We start from the raw sequence: 15,955 nt of genomic DNA on the forward strand, positions 1-15,955 counted from the left end.
GAAACCTAATTTCTTGAGTTCTGCCTGGCATTCAGTGTGATTTGTGGGACTTTATGTGAACAGGTGCATTGCATGCACGTATCACAATCAAGCTCTAGATTTATCTCAAGAATAATTAAAGCAAACAGCATCACAGCAGATTAAATCTCTTGTCAAGTTGTGAATTTGCATAAACATTCAATTTTTCATTATGGGGTTTTGGCTATTGAGTGTTTACAGAAGCAAGGCCATTGTTTCCCAGAGACAAAACGGTGAAGTGCCCACTCCGAGATGAGCTGCTGCCTCAAGTGGAGGAGTTCAAGTATCTCAGGGTCTTGTTCGTGAGCGGGGTAAGAGCAGAGCGGGAGACTGAAAGGCAAACTGGCGGACACTGCACTGCTCCGTTGTGGTAAATAGAAAGCTCAGCGTAAAGGTGAAGCTGTCGATTTACTGGTCGATCTACGTTTGCTACACTCAGCTATGGTATTGAGCTGTGGGCAGTGACCGAAAGAATACGATCAGAGGTTCTAGCAGCAGGACTGAGTTTCCTCTGGGGCTCACCCTCAGAGATGTGGTAGGAGCTCCAGTCACAGCTGCTGTAGAGCCCCATGGCTTGGACCCCGATAAACAGTTGAAAAACGATAGGAAGACTGATGGATACCAACAGTTATTCGTTTAAATTAAGCCTGCAAGAAAATTAAACACGCAGATGATCTGAAGGAATTTATGATTTTGCAGGATTTTATGATCTATATCAGGTGAATTTAAAATGTAAAAATTGCCTTTATTTTGAGAAATGGCTCAGAGCATCTGTTTGCTGCTCAGTGTATCACATCTAAAGCACAAAGGACTCAATATCTAGATTAAAAACTGAACACTTTTAAATCAGTGTGAAGACTTTTCTATGTGGATGTAAATTAAAGGTCAATGAATGTAGTGACCAAAACTGACATAAAACAACTGCTGTGTATTATTACTGCAGGAAAAGCTTATAAGGCTTTAGAAAAGTCTAGAACTGCTAATGATAAAAGCGTCCACTTAAGTCAAAAGGCTGTTTTTTTGCTTTTCTATTTGCATGATAACAATTAGCCCTTCCTTGCAAAGCATTTAGGTGTTTGGAACAGAGTTTAGAGATGATTTCAACTGTTTTCTGTTTGGGGTTTTTCCACACCAGCTGTCAGAGACACAGAGGTCACAGAGCTGAGCAGCTGTCATTAAATGAAAAGATGGGAATGATGTCGCAGAATCCATTAACAAATTATTACAGAGAAAAATTGGGGGCTTTGCACTGATTATTAGTTGTATTTGCCAGTGAGAGTATTTCCAGAACACAATATAATGCCTCATGAGTGTTTTTAATTTAGGCTTATTTCAGGATTATGTCCAAGTAACATTTCATGGCCAGGTGTAGATTCTAAGCTCACAAAGCAACGTCAACACAAGTGTAGTGTGACAGAATAAAAAGGTGAGTGGTGAGTGGTTATGCTTTCCCATCTCTGCCTGCACATTAGAGGAGACTTTAATGGTGCAACTGATGCAGAAGAAGTAAATGAATTAGGTTTAAACTCACAGGAAAATCAGATGGTCCATACTCAGCCGAGCGTAGTCAGAAAGCTGTTCCTGTGGTTCTTTTCTGCTGAAAACAGACTGCATCTCCAACAATAACAACACACACCTTCAGGGGGGAATGATGGGATGTCATCGCTCCAGGCACAAATGCAGCCTGTTATTTATTATTCATCATAGGCTTGTTTCCTGATCAGAAATGGTGCTGAATGGCTTTAAATATGATCCCATTAAGAACTCAGCAGCAACTTCCTCCAGCTTTAGCAGCCTGTCAAACTGACACTAACCTGCAAGCCTCTAACCTAATGTCAGTAACCTCTGAATAGAACAATGGAAATCTGGGAACTGCTGCTGAATGTGTTTTGGTGAATTGTTGCCCTCTACTGTTTGCTTTTAGATGTGCAACAGGAAAACTACCATTGCACCATTACCATTCAAATGTTGGATGTACTCATGAACGAAGGCGAATCATTTGTCTGTTACATCTTAACCTTCTTGAATATTAGCAAATTGCACATGCACTGCAACTTTTTGCCCAACATTATGAGTCTTAATACATTTGTAATACATATGAATATAATTTAATGTATAAATCACAAGCCCTGGGGCAGGCTCCGGCCCCCGCCCACAACCCTGAAAGGAATAAGTGGCAGAAGATGAATCAAGAGGTGGATGAATCCCTTGCTCTCTTCCACAGCAAGTCTTTTGTCCTGTTTCTCTCCCCTCACCCCCCAATCAGTCAGTGCAGATGGTTGCCCCTCCCTAAACCTGGATCTGATGAAGGTCTCTTCCTGTTAAAGGGGAGTTTTTCCTTCCCATTATCGCCAAGTGCTCGCTCAAAGGGGATCATCTGATTGTCGAGGTTTTCTCTGTATTTATGTGGGGTCTTTCCCTTACACGATATTTGGTGCTGGATGGATGGACGGACGGACGGGTGGATGAATGATGGTCACATACATAATAATCTTATACAATGTATGGAGACAGATATGGAAGCTGAGAGAGTTTGGGCATGTGGATATGTTGGACAAAGGATGTTGAATGATGCTGATGTAGTGAAGGAGGACATGCAGTGGGTGCGACACAAGTAGATGCTATGAATAGGGCGGCAGGGCGGACCAGAAGAGGAAGACTATAGAACATCTTAACAGTTTTTAAAGCAACCATAACGTTGATTGATGCAGTTTTATTGGCTTTAGATATGTACAAAGTGAGCAGTCGTAATATGTCACAGCTTATTAAATGGATTATGATTCTCTCCATCATGACAGCACCATGATTATTGTTAAGTTACAGCTAGATTTATTTAATGACTCAGTCATCAAACTGTCATACCGTACACTCTTAGTTCTCAAAGCTGCATAAAGCAAACTCTGAATTATTAGCACATGCTTATAAATCTAAAAAAAAAAAAAAAAAAAAAAAGATAAAATGGAAATCTTAAGAACAACATCATCACTTTAAATCACTAGCTGCAACAGTTTATAAACTCCATTCCCATCCCATTATAGAAAATAAGCTTCTCAGTTTGCTCAGGAAAAAAAATGAGGGGTGACCTCTGATGGCATCAGCAGAACTGAAATTTAGAGAAGAACAATAAAAAGCATTAAAAATCTCTTTAAAGTTATTTAACAGAGCATGAAATAGTGTCAGAGCAGAGCTGTTCAGGTTCAGGCAAAGTCTTACCTTCCAGCGGTTGCCACACTCATTGCACAGAACAAATGTGGTCATTGGCTCATCAGCACTGCGTGTCTGCACCTAAAACACACACACACACACACACACACACACACACACACACACACACACACACACACACACACACACACACACACACACACACACACACACACACACACACAGCAGGTTTAACTGTAAACAAAACACCAAACTGAAAGGAAGCGGTTTGTACGACCTACAGTGAAGCTGAAACACTCCTTCCTCACTAGTACAGTGTATATCCCCCACTCTGTGACTGAAATACATCAATCTCATTATATTTATTTGAGCCACATACAACTCCTCAAATTATCAAATAGCATCGCTGAAGCTGATTTAAGCCCCAGCTCTAATACAGCCCCACAGCTTTCTTGTTTTTCTGTGGCATTCAAAAGAGAAACAGTTACTCTACAGGCTTTTCAGAACATCACAAACAACAGCAGTAAATAGCCGACTCAGTGCGGTCACATCGTGTGAAACAGCAAAAAATTTCTCATTATTATGTGATAACTAAAAGCAAACAGCTGGAGAAATAACTGCCCTATTACAACACCACCTCTCTCTGTGAAAAAGGCACAAACATCACAGCCTGCTTCACTCTGGAAACACATCGCTTTCACACGCTCACTCGCCTTAATGCCACCATTAGAGCCCTATTAGTCCTGTTATCTGCTTTGCTCTGACACATGTGTGTACCTGGTTATAGGTGCAGTTTTTCTTCTTGCACTTGCCGCACTGCAGCAGGTCGGTGGTGGTGCCACCAGTTTTAGCCATCTGGTGTTCCCTGATGGCCTCCTGGGTGAGCACGTTCCTCAGCTGTTTCAGCTCGTCGCTGGCCATTTCCTTAATAAAGACGACATGATGTGTGATAACGAAAGATTAAAGAAAAGGCAGGAATGTGCAAAGTGTTGCTCATTGCTGAGGAGAGGTGAACTTGCAGGGCTGTTGTACCTCAGCAGACATGGTGGCGATGCGGCGTAACTCGATGCTTCCTGCGAGCACATTTTTGCGAAGGCCTGGGTTCTTCGGGTCCTTCAAGTTGCTGATGCGGCTCCTCACTCGGTTCTTATACTTCATATCAGTGGCTTTTATCTCCTGGTAGATATGTGCGATCACACTGTCAAGGGCAAACTAATTCCTCCGAGTAGCATGCTTGATAACAGCTATAATGTTGAAACAAGATGCTTTCCCTTTGGTTCAACACTGAAAGAACTACAGTTTAATTAATCATAGTGCATAGTGGAGAATTATCAACTCTGAAGGATATGATCTTCAATCTCTGCTGCCATGCCCTCACAGTTAGCTCCAAATTCCCTGTAATCATCTGTGAAGTTCAGAAATTACATTTCATGTAAGTCAGCAGGCAGTCTGCAGCGCGTCTTAATGTGAATATTAAAACTGCAGCAATGATAACGTGCAGCCTAAGCCTCACTATCTGTGCGCAGGGCAGCTGCCAGCATCTCAATGCACTTGTCTCTGATGGAGTCTCCAGTGGCCAGGTGAGGGGACAGCGGACCCCCAGGAGAACTGAAGCTGGGTGACATGGGGCTGGTCGGGGTAGTGGGAGTTTTGGGAGCCTCGGATTTACTCTTTCTGTAAAAACAAAAAAAACAAAACAAAGATTTTTAGTGTCAAATTCATTAAATACGGATCAAAACGTTGTTGGTGCTGCACACCAGCCACACAAGTGCAGCTTTAACCTTTAGCAATAATTCATTTACTAACATCCATCATGTAAAGAACCCATCCTGAAACGCTCTGACTCATCAGTCCTTGAAAAAATATTAAAGAATGATGAATGTCAACACTGATAAAGAGGCTATTTGGAGTCGCTTGTTGCCACCCACTGAGTCCTCCCACGAACTGGCAGCTTGTGAAATAGGAGTGCAAAATAATAAGCATACAGTGCTGTGCAAAAGTCTTGATCCACTACTCTACTCAACTTTTTTTGTTTGTTAAGCTACTCAACACTGACCAATGAATCATTCAAGCATTTAAAAATGCACCTAACTCAAGAGATGAACCGTTGTTGTGGACCAATTTTAGACTATATCACATTTTGATCCACTGTGCGATACCATACCTACGGCTTCATTTTCCAGCATGACAATGACCCCAAGCACAATGTTGAAACATATGTAGACAGAAAAACACACAAGGCCTCCCCAGAGCACGAGCCTCAACATTACTAAAGCAGTGTGGGATCATCTTAGCAGAAAACAGAACAAAAGGCACTTAACATCCAAAAAAGAGCTTTCAATGTCCTTCAAGAAGCCTGAAGAACAACTCTGAAGACTAGTTAAAGAAGTGAGAAGAATGCTGCCTCAGAGAGTTCCTGCTGTGTTCAAGAATAAAGGTGATCAGACCAAATATTTACTTTCAAGCTAGCTAGAATCATATAGAATCCTATATTCTTTATATGCTGTAGTTCTATGAATGTTTGAATTTTCCATTTTCCTACCAATATAAATAATTGAGGGGTGGCACAAGACTTTTGCACAGTACTGTAAATCTACAGTGAATAGCCATCCTTACCTTATTTTGTACCCTGCAAGATAAAATCATCCTAAGAACCTGAGAAACATAATTAAATACCTTTCGATGCTGTCAGTAGAGGGCTTCCTCTGTAGAGGTCCAAGCTGAGGAGCCTTCGAGCCCTGAGACTCTCTCCTGTAATTCAAACTCAAGGTCATTTATGTTTTTCACGTGCAGAAGTACACAAAAGTTTAACACCTGAGGGTTGACAGTTTGGTGAGCTTGTATTTAATCAGCACCGGTCGCTGTTATTTACCTTTCTCCTGTTAGCTTCTTTGCTGCTGGCGAGCTGCTCGTCTTTGAGTCAGTCGATTCCCGTCTAAGCAGTGAAACACTTTCAGTCAGTCTGGGTTTAATCATTTGGATTTCACATTTAAGTACTGGTGAGATTTAAACTGGTGCACAGAACTGATACCTGTCAGCTGAATGACGTTTCACAGGTTGGCCAGGCTTTGACTCACAGGAGTCCTTTCTGCAACAAAGGATTAGCATCACTAGCATCACATTTCATATAAGATAAGTGCACACACACACACACACACACACACACACACACACACACACACACACACACACACACACACACACACACGCTTATGTTGTATTCTCAAACTTATTTCCTGGCTCCTGCACACCTGTGTTTGTCTTTTTTGGCCTCCAGGGTGGGCTTTTTGGGAGGGGGGGATTTAGAGTCTGATGAATCTTTCCTGACAAGAGGAAGAGTTTGTGTGTGATTTTTTTTTTTTAACCAAACCCGTCTGTGAACAATAAAACGAGAATGCATCCATCTCCCTTTGCTCTAAAATCCAACAGTCTTCACACAGGGAATGAACAGATATTTTCATGCAGATGACTTGCAAACCTTTCTCTTTTGGTTTCATCTGAATGTTTTCTAGACAATTTGGTATCCACTGAGTCTTTCCTGCAAAAAGAACACAGCTTTGGTACCAACACTGAACACCAGTGTTTTATGTAAAACCAAAGAAACAGATTTCTTAAGGCCACTGATCATCCAGAGACTGCAGCCAACTTGTTTTTTTTTTACATGAATGAGAAACAGAACCATTCCCAGATCCCAGACCTGTCTTTCTTCACATGATCTGACGTCTTTTTCTGTGGAGGAAGCAGCTTAGAGTCTGACTCCTTCCTGCTTTAGCAAATAAAAAACAGATTCAAATTCTGAGTCCGAATAAAATTGTTTTTTTTTTCCAAAAAATATTTTCCCGTCTGTAACTCGTCTGATTCAAACCTGTCTCTCTCCTTCATTCCATCTAGAGAGGGCCGCTTCGTAGGAGGAGGAGGGTGAAGGTGAAGAGGAAGCGGAGGAAGAGGAGCGTTGGGGTCAGGAGGCTCTTTTCTAAATGAAAAGACACCTCTGAGCTCAGATGAATCACTTCATAAACAGAGTGAATAATGACAGAAAATCGTTACGGCACTGCAAAGAAAGTAGGCATGCAGAGCCTGACCTTAAGGGAGGAGGAGGATGTAGGTGAAGAGGAAGAGGAGCAATCGGAGCGTTTGGATCCAAAGGAACTTTCCTGAAAATCAGCACTTGTTTGAGATTTTTTAAAACTCTCTCGTTGTTTTCTGTCTAACGTCACTCAAGAACTTCAGAAACATGCACCAAACCACATCTGACCTCTCCTTCTTTACTTCCACGGGAGGTCGTTTAGTCGGTGGAGAAGGAGGTCGGGGAGCGTGAGGGCGAGGAGGTCGGGAGGAAGAGTCTTTGCCATCCTTCCTGGACATATGTCACAACAGCAGAGGTCAAAAGGCCACCTGACGATGCGGCATGCTGTTCACAAAACACACCTGAGTGACTCTTGTCAGCATGCACCATGCACAGCAGGAATCCTGTTAGGCCACGTGGAACACACTGATGCATATTAAGTCATTAGCAGCAACCGCGCGCTCTGCAGCTCAGGCAGCACGAGAGTCCAAACCTGTCTTTCAGAAAATCCATGGCGGGGCGTTTGATGGGAGGAGGCCGAGCGGGTCGAGGAGGAGAGGGAAACGGGTGGGATAGAGCACACTGCTGTCCAGCACACCTCTCCTGAAATATACAACAGAGTCTGAAGATCTGCTGGATCTTACTGGGAAGTGTCGTGCGTTTTTCTGAGCCTCTACGTTCTCACCTTTCAAACAAGGGCTTGTGGGGGTCAGTGGGTCTCTCTCTCTGAGGCTCGCTCAGAGGTCTCTCCCTCTGAGGTGTGCTGGTGAGCCTCTCGTGGTTGTTTTCTTCTCTCTGTTTGTCCTTCCTCATCTCATCTGCAGAGCTGCACTTCTTGAGCTCCGTGGGGGGTTTCTCCTTTTTGAGCTCTTCCACGTGCCTCGTCTTTTTTGGTTCCGCTAATGGTCTCCCTCTTCTCGGCTCCGACTTGTGCTTCTCACCCCGTGGGTCTTGCGCAGGCTTCGGCTTCTTGTTATCGACCTCCACGTTGGGATTTTCTGGGGGTGCTTGTTTCTCTTTCCTGATTTCCTGCAGATGTTTTGCATTTCCAAGGTCCTCCAGGTGCTTTTCTTCCACGAGGTCGTCAGCATGTCTCTTTTTGATTTCATGGCCATCATTGTGTTTGTCTTTCCTGATTGTATTAGCGTGTTTTTTGTCATGATCGGAGTCTTGTTTTAGTTTGACTTCCTGCTCGCTGTGACTAAGAGAGAAAAAGAGAAGCACTGTTTTTACCTCTATGCAAGAATTACCACAGTGAGTGTTAGAGGTGGAAGTGGGTTGAAAAAAAGGGCAAATATATTAACACGAACATGATTTAAATCACTGACAAGCACTGAAGAAGTCAGTGCTTTCATGCAGTTAAACAGTGAAGGACACTTCATAGCGTCTCAGCTTTTACCCTACATATGCACTTGTAAACAGTGCTGCCTTGCAGAACAAAACAACATCACTGTGCTGACTTCTATATTCTATAATCTATCCCATCTAACATGGAAAAATAGCTTTAAGCATAGACTTTAAAAGATATATGTAGCAAGGTTATTATAGAGGTAAACTAAAAACTATAAAATTTAATTAAATTAATTAAAAGTAGACTCTTGAAAAAGAAAAACAAACTAGCTGATTTGCTATAGTGTACTTGGGAAACTATCCATCTTCTTATTCAATTCGGGGTCACCAGGGTGAGCAGGTGGGGTCTCACGGTCAGGCTTGTGCCTATTCCAGCCGTCACACGGTGAAAGGCAAAGGGACAGGTCACTAGCCGACCACAGGACTAACACAAAGAGACAAACAACCATTCACACCTATGAGTAAATCACTAAAATTGGGGAAATCACTGTGGGAGGAAATAAGAGAGAACCCACCCAAACACAGTGAGAACATGCAAACTCCACACAGTTAGGTCGGACCACACAGTGGAGTCGAACCCAGGACCTTCTTGCTGTGTGGCAATAGTGCTAACCACCGGACCATCATCCTGCCCGATGTCAAAAAAAAAAAACTAACTAAAGAGAAACAAAGAAGGAAATATTTTTAGTTTTATTCAGTCGGGTCACATCCCAGCAAACATGATTGACACCCCAGCGTCATCTCCCTTCTCAAAATTAATCATGACACCAAAAACTGAACAGCAAGCAGGTGGATGTTGATGTTGTTCACAAGTACAATACAGGTCCGACCATCTCTTACAAAGTAAAACATATATAGATCCGATTAATACATCTGTCTTTGTTTTCTCTTTAACAACAACTCATTTGGTTAGTACGTGATTGTGACGTCTTGTCCACACAGACAATATTACCAAAACCTGTTTTTAAAGAAAATTTGATGCTTTTTACATGGTGAACTTGGTTCAATGTTAGGCCCTAAGCAGCATCAGGAGCCCGGGACTTGTTAAGCATGAAGTCAATTAGCTCAACAGAAACATTAAGGGTAAAATCTTGAGTCTTAGTCACTCCTGAACTGAGATTCTTCAGTCTAATAAGGACGTCTGAGCAACGCTGAAGCTTTACCTAACACAGACGTCAGACACAGACATTACTGATCATTATTAACATCAAGAGAGGCTTTCAGGGACACGTTTACTTAGACACAGGATGTCTGCATAACTGTGAGTCACCTGCCCTCACAAAGAGCAAGGTTTGTATTATATACCTGTTCAGAACTTCCTAAATTTGGACTCTAACAAATATCCACTGGCAGCAGGTGCTTTTGGCTGATTTCCCTTGTTTAATTTAGCACAAGGTTTTTACACCAGATATCCTTCCTGACACAACCCTGCCATCTATCCAGGCTTTTAGACTGGTACAACGAGCACGCTAGCCTGTGTTTGCCTGAGACTGGGTCTCAAACAGGGATCCTTCACACGTAACCACTACACCATGGACCCACCATATTGTGATATTTAAATACACTGACGATAACCCAGGATTAAAACATCTTCAGTGAAAGTGAAACAAGCAAAACCAAACAAGAACCTACCTGACACTAAACTGAATTACGAAATAGAAAAAAAAAAAACAACGAGTCTGACATGTAGCCCTTAAGACATCATCATCATCCACTGATTTGTGGTCTCCCATCTACGGTGGCTCCGAGAGGTCAAACCCACCGAAACTTAAGAAAACACCAGCTAACAGAAAAATGCTGGAAAAGCAGACAAAACACAGCAGAATTGGGAAAAAAATCCACAATTGAAGGTTTCTGGGGGCACAATAACATCACGGACCAGCTGCAGAAGTAGAAACCAAAACGTGTGAAGGATCGCAGTGAGACATGCTTAAAGAAGTAGAGGATTCATCGCTGTTGTGAGGGAGAAAAAGATGCAGGTAATGTGTGTTTTAATCACATTATTCATGTAATACTTTAGATACATATTTGCTGTTGTGTTTTGTGTGCTTTCGAAACATTTTTTTATTAGCTGTTGTTTTCTTAATTTGTTCGTTGGAACTCTCAGGAGCACCATACCCATCTTTCTTTCTTGTTGGTGAGTCTGCACGCTAATATGCTATCAATCTGTCAGTCACAATGCAGAATAACCTGATTCAGTCGTGTCTATTCACAACAACTGACACCCCAGTGCACTTTATATGGTAAGGTAAAGAACCTACAATAATGCATGGAAAATCCCAACAATCAAATCATCTCCTATGAGTAAGCACTTGCCAACAGTGGGAAGGAAAAAGTAAGAGGGACCTGCTGGGGGTGATGGGGGAGAGAGACAGTCCAAAAAAAGAGAAAGGCCGAGTCCAATTCATGAGATTTTAACTTGTTACTGAGAACATAAAATAATTTGGAAAATATATCCTGGGGTAATAAATCGTCCCACAGACTTCTGGAGTCGCGCCCTGCTGGCTGTTAGGAAGAATGACGGTGATAGAAAAATTATTAAAGTTATGTAACACGCTTTGCAGTAAGCTGAAGAGTGTATCTCTCAATGTCTCTCTCCATCTGTGCTCTTCTCAGGCTTTGTTGTGGCTACTCTGCTATCTGTTATCCAAAGCAGACAGAATCATGTTCAGTACAAGGATGCCAAGTAACTGTTAACAATAAAAAAAGTGGATAACATTGGAAAAAGTGTATAAATGAAACTCTGCCCTGCTTTTGCTTCCTTGCAAGTAAAATGAACACGTTGGAGCTCACTACTCTGTGTGTTTCACTTCTTACGAGAACTGTTCTATCAGAAGGTTTAACACTTTTATGTGCAGTTTATCATTAAAAGAAGTCTCCCTATTTAAAGTTATGATGCTACCTAAAGGATAAAATGTAACATTACAGTGGCTCACAAGTCTGTTCTGTCCTTAATGTCATTAAACACCCCAAACTGTTTGCAGCAAATAGCTGCCCCTCACTGAGCCTGGTTCTGCTGGAGGTTTCTTCCTGTTAAAAGGGAGTTTTTCTTTCCCACAATTGCCAAGTGCTTGTCAAAGGGGTCATTTGACTGTTGTCTTATTGTAGGGTTTTGAGGCAGCTCCAGTTGTGATTCAGCACTATGCAAATACAACTGAACTGAATTAAATCGTCTGAATGTAGATCAGCCAGGCAGTAGATTACCTTGAAATTTTATTTGAACTTTAAACATTTCAATGCCTTTTTTTTACAAAGCTGTTGTCACTTTTAGCAGAGAGTTATTTTTTAAGGTGTTTTTATGAATGCGAAGAAAATACTTTTGTTCCAGTGCACTGCAAAGCCACACACACACATCATTACGGACCTGACAGCAGGCAGGCACAGCAGGTATGCGGACATTAACCAGAACTTCACTTCATAATGTGTGTGCTCTTTGTATTAAAAGTCACGTTAAGTGTACCTGTGTAGTTTCTGTGTAACCGCTGTGAAACCACTGACCTGCTCTGCGTCTCCGAGGGAGAGCTGTTTGGAGAAGCTGCCGTTTTGCTGGAGTTCAAACCATTCTTGGTCTCAGACGATTTCTCGGGATGAGAGCGGCCAGAGTCTGCATGAGTGCGTGTTTTGGAGGAGAAATCATATCAGCAAATCAGACTCCGTGCTGATGTATTGACTGCACAAGCAACCATTTCACCGCTGTGGAAACACTGTAGTATGCATGTAAATCAGTGTGTGTACCCAGAAGTCTTTTCCAGTCTTTAATGAGGACTTTTGCCAAAGCAATCACTTCTTCATCTGTGCAGTGCTTCCTGATACCATTAACAGACATTCCAATTCTCGTTTCCTGAAGCCAACATAGACACACGGGTTAATTGTTTTCTTTTTTCCACATTTCATGATCAGCAAAATTAAAATTTAACCCACCTGTAGAAGTTTGAGAGTCATATTGACGCCTTTCAGCTCCTTCAGCAGGTCAATGGCGCCCTCCTGTATTCACCAAACAGTGACATCGTTACTTGCAACCCCCTAACTCTTGAAACGGTTCATTTAGAAATGCGTAATAACAGTGTAACGCACAGATCTGGCAACAAGAATGCGTTAACCTTTCAAAAAAGAAAGCGCAATGTGGTTAGCAAACAAGAACAGTTTCACTTCTTTATTATTATTTTTTCATTTGCACTCGATGGCATTTTTACAACATTAGATCCACTGTTTTGCACGGCTGTTTACTCCGATTACAGCTGGTGGCATTATCTTGTGCAGCCCCCTAACTGTGCAGGAGCGACGCGAACAATGTCGTGTTTGCAGATTCAGTCACAACACGAGCACGGCCTTACGCCCACAGGCCGCGGTGTTTACTTTCTGTTCTGCGCACTTCTATGTCAGTTAAACTCGCTAAGCATTTTCAGAAAGAGAGAGAAAAAAAGCTTTTGACAAACACAAAAGAGCTGGGCTACACAGCAGAGCTGCACACTGGCACTGAAACGGTCCTGCAAGAGAAATACACGCAAACCCACGAACACCTGTTGATCGTTTGTTACGGTCAAGCTCGCGCTTCACTTCTGCACACTTTCCAAACACACCGAGTCAGCAGGAACCAAACTCGTGTTTAACAGAAAAGAAGAGGACCCCATTTTAATTTATGGAAAAGTCTACTGCAGGCCTTCTGCGCAGCGCGAGGTGGCGGGACAACGCGCCACCTGTGGGTGTCAAAATATAGTCTCACCGTGTTATTTCTAGACACCATCTTGTCCAGTTTTTTTGCAATCCGGATGAGATCTTCCTCTCGAGTCATCGCTGCATTTAGTCGTCTAAACACCGATCGGTTGCGCCAAATGGATACTTATTTTAAAAAAGAAAAAAACTCCCGAGAAACAGAAAAGTTTGTATCTGCTACAGGTCGGACTTTACGCGCGACGCACTCCATTCAGCCGAGAGGCGTGTCCTGCGGAGGGGTCCCAGCTGACCTGCTCCACAAATGACAAACTAAATATAGACACAGTTGTAGACCCGTGGACAACAGGGATGACTGAAGTTTAGTGTGAGAGATTTGACTTTTTTTAAATACTTTTTTTTTTAAATCAACTTTATTTTGTCTTATCATGCTTTGCTCTCCTGTGGCTCCTTAGACTTCTCTACACCCTGGACGGATTATATCACAAAATGATCTCTCTTTAAGATTTTCCAGCAAAAACGAGGTCACTGTGTAATGATTAATCTTTCCTACACTGAAGGCAGAACTCGGGCAGCTGCTGCTGTGCCAAAGAGCAGCCCGACACTAAGTCACCGTTTACAGCCTGTTTCTTTCTTTGTTAGTTACTTCATTTTTTGTAACACGGAACAAAGGCACCTCGAACACTAAATCAGACAACAATTTCACTTTCTCTCACAAAATGGGGAAAAAACACGTCCTGAAAAGTGTGTCTATGTCACGGCCACCAGGGGGTGGTGTGATATAAGTCGACATGAGAATTAACTTTCGTTTTGCACTGAAAGCCACGAACCTTCGTGTTTGCTTCTGTTTGTCTTGCAGTGGACCTAACATTAAGATCTGATAGTTTTCTTCTTCGTCTTCTCGAGGAAACGAGAAAGAAACAGAAAAGCTTCCAGTTCGGTTCCAATTGAACCGAATAGTCAGCCTTTACATTCATACATGTTTTATAAAAGTAACAGCCGATGTCTCACACTGCGTGCTCTCCTTTAAAGAAATAATGCTTATTCGATAAGTACTGACTTTCTATAGTTATATTGTGTTAAAAAAAATAGTGAATAAGGCAAATCAATCTTATGAGAAAAATGAAGGTTTTCATCCTTTTTTTTTCTTATGAGAAAACATTTGTGGACGTTAGCAGGGATGTCTCATTTTACTCCTTTGACCTTTACTTTGATCTTATTGCGTAGAACCAGAGAAACTTTCTGTCAGTCTGAAGGTGTTTAACTACAAATTTAAGGCCATTTACAGTAATATAAGAAAGATAAGTGCAAATTTATAATAATAATAAGAAGAAGCAGAAAAATAAATTTTTTAAAAGCACCTTTCAAGACACCCAGGGACACTAACAATAGAATAAAACACATAGTAGAACAAAAAATGAAGAACAATTTTTAAAAACTTTCAACAGTGCATCTCAGTTTTTCTACACGATGAAGAAATGCTGCTGCGGTAATTGTAAGAAATCTGTCATCACAAAAATCTAAATGTGTAAAATTACATTTCATTATGTTAGATTTGATAGCAGTGAAAAAAATGTTTCCAAAGTTTATGCCCTCCTTCACATTTTCCAAAGCTGTCCGGAGGGATATTTTATGTCTATGCCCGGCCGATTCTGGGACCCTGGCCTTATGTTTGACACCCCTGATTTAAAGGGTGAATGCCGAATACATTTTCCAAGAACTCCACAGACACAATTAGTGAAATTATATTAGCACAATATTCATCTAAATTTATATTGTTGAAGTCGAAGAAATTACTTGATCGAGGGATTTCTTTATATCCTTGTGTTTGTATCTCCTGCTGTGACAGCTTGTGATAGCAATCAACATTTCTTTCAGAGGGAAATAGAATAGCCAGATACCCCCACAGTCCAACAGACACTGAGACCAGATACAATTAAGATCCTAGAGATGTGTGTCCCCCCCCCCTCCACTGTGGGAAACAAAGGCATGACACACAATATGCATGCATCAGTTAGTTTTAGAAGTTAGATTAAATGTCAGAGGGATGAAGAAAGCCAGATAGTTTAGATCTCTCTGCCTCTCATCCAAAATATATTCATAGCCAGCAGTTTATAGGGACACAGTTTATGTAGACACCAGTGCCGACTTAATTGTATATCATTACAGAACAGCAATGGTTGGAAAACTGAAATGCCTGCCTAAAGATAAAGTCTAACCAGTCGGGGGTTGTTGGGGGTTTTTATGTTTTCAAATATCAAGTATATGAAGTATAAAATATGAAGGGCCCATTAATCCAGAAGCAAAGTGTGACGGTCTTGTTTGTAGAGCAGGGATTTTAAGATAACTGTGTTAATGACCGCAGGTGAAAGTGCAGACTAAGAGCTCATTATCTCCTTACAGAGCTCTTACACAACAGGCTGAGAGTACAACCCACCCCTGCCTCCGTGCCTCAAGACAGCAATCTGTCTGGCAGGTAACGACCGAGGCAGCCAAGTCGAGAAGTGGGACAGCTCACTGTGAGGTAACAGAGGAAGCAGGCCAAGAGGAAGAAGCAGTGATCAAGCAACATCCTTTAAATCCAAGCACTAAACAGTTCACTTTTGGGGTGGTGGAAAGGAAAGGTGATGTGCTGACCCCTTTCTCAGATGGTTGACTTAAATGAACTTTCTGATCTCTTCATTC

At 41.9% G+C, this 15,955-nt stretch overlaps 1 protein-coding gene across 4 annotated transcripts; it reads right to left on the reverse strand.

Moving 5' to 3' along the window:
- Window positions 1-2,716: 2,716 nt before the first annotated feature.
- Window positions 2,717-13,578, reverse strand: tcea3 (transcription elongation factor A (SII), 3). 4 transcript variants are annotated; one of them, XM_082552830.1, is made up of 17 exons: window positions 7,935-8,046; window positions 7,743-7,852; window positions 7,439-7,540; window positions 7,266-7,337; window positions 7,049-7,156; window positions 6,881-6,949; window positions 6,662-6,721; window positions 6,435-6,506; window positions 6,215-6,271; window positions 6,056-6,118; window positions 5,860-5,934; window positions 4,697-4,857; window positions 4,527-4,588; window positions 4,216-4,365; window positions 3,961-4,107; window positions 3,232-3,303; window positions 2,717-3,121 (listed from the first exon to the last, which is right to left on the reverse strand). In XM_082552830.1, the coding sequence occupies exons 2-17, from the start codon at window positions 7,760-7,762 to the stop codon at window positions 3,113-3,115; spliced, it is 1,299 nt and encodes a 432-aa protein (XP_082408956.1). In that variant the 5' UTR covers window positions 7,763-7,852; window positions 7,935-8,046; the 3' UTR covers window positions 2,717-3,112. The 4 variants fall into 4 exon arrangements, with proteins under 4 accessions (XP_082408956.1, XP_082408957.1, XP_082408959.1 ...); XM_082552831.1 differs by lacking the exons at window positions 6,662-6,721; window positions 6,881-6,949; window positions 7,049-7,156; ... (2 more) ...; window positions 7,743-7,852; window positions 7,935-8,046 and adding exons at window positions 12,098-12,203; window positions 12,335-12,440; window positions 12,521-12,583; window positions 13,323-13,578; XM_082552833.1 differs by lacking the exons at window positions 6,662-6,721; window positions 6,881-6,949; window positions 7,049-7,156; ... (2 more) ...; window positions 7,743-7,852; window positions 7,935-8,046 and adding exons at window positions 12,098-12,203; window positions 12,335-12,440; window positions 12,521-12,583; window positions 13,120-13,272.
- Between the last annotated feature and the right edge of the window lie 2,377 nt (window positions 13,579-15,955).

Source organism: Aulonocara stuartgranti (assembly GCF_965226115.1).
Source record: "Aulonocara stuartgranti genome assembly, chromosome: 11".
NCBI lineage: Eukaryota > Metazoa > Chordata > Actinopteri > Cichliformes > Cichlidae > Aulonocara > Aulonocara stuartgranti.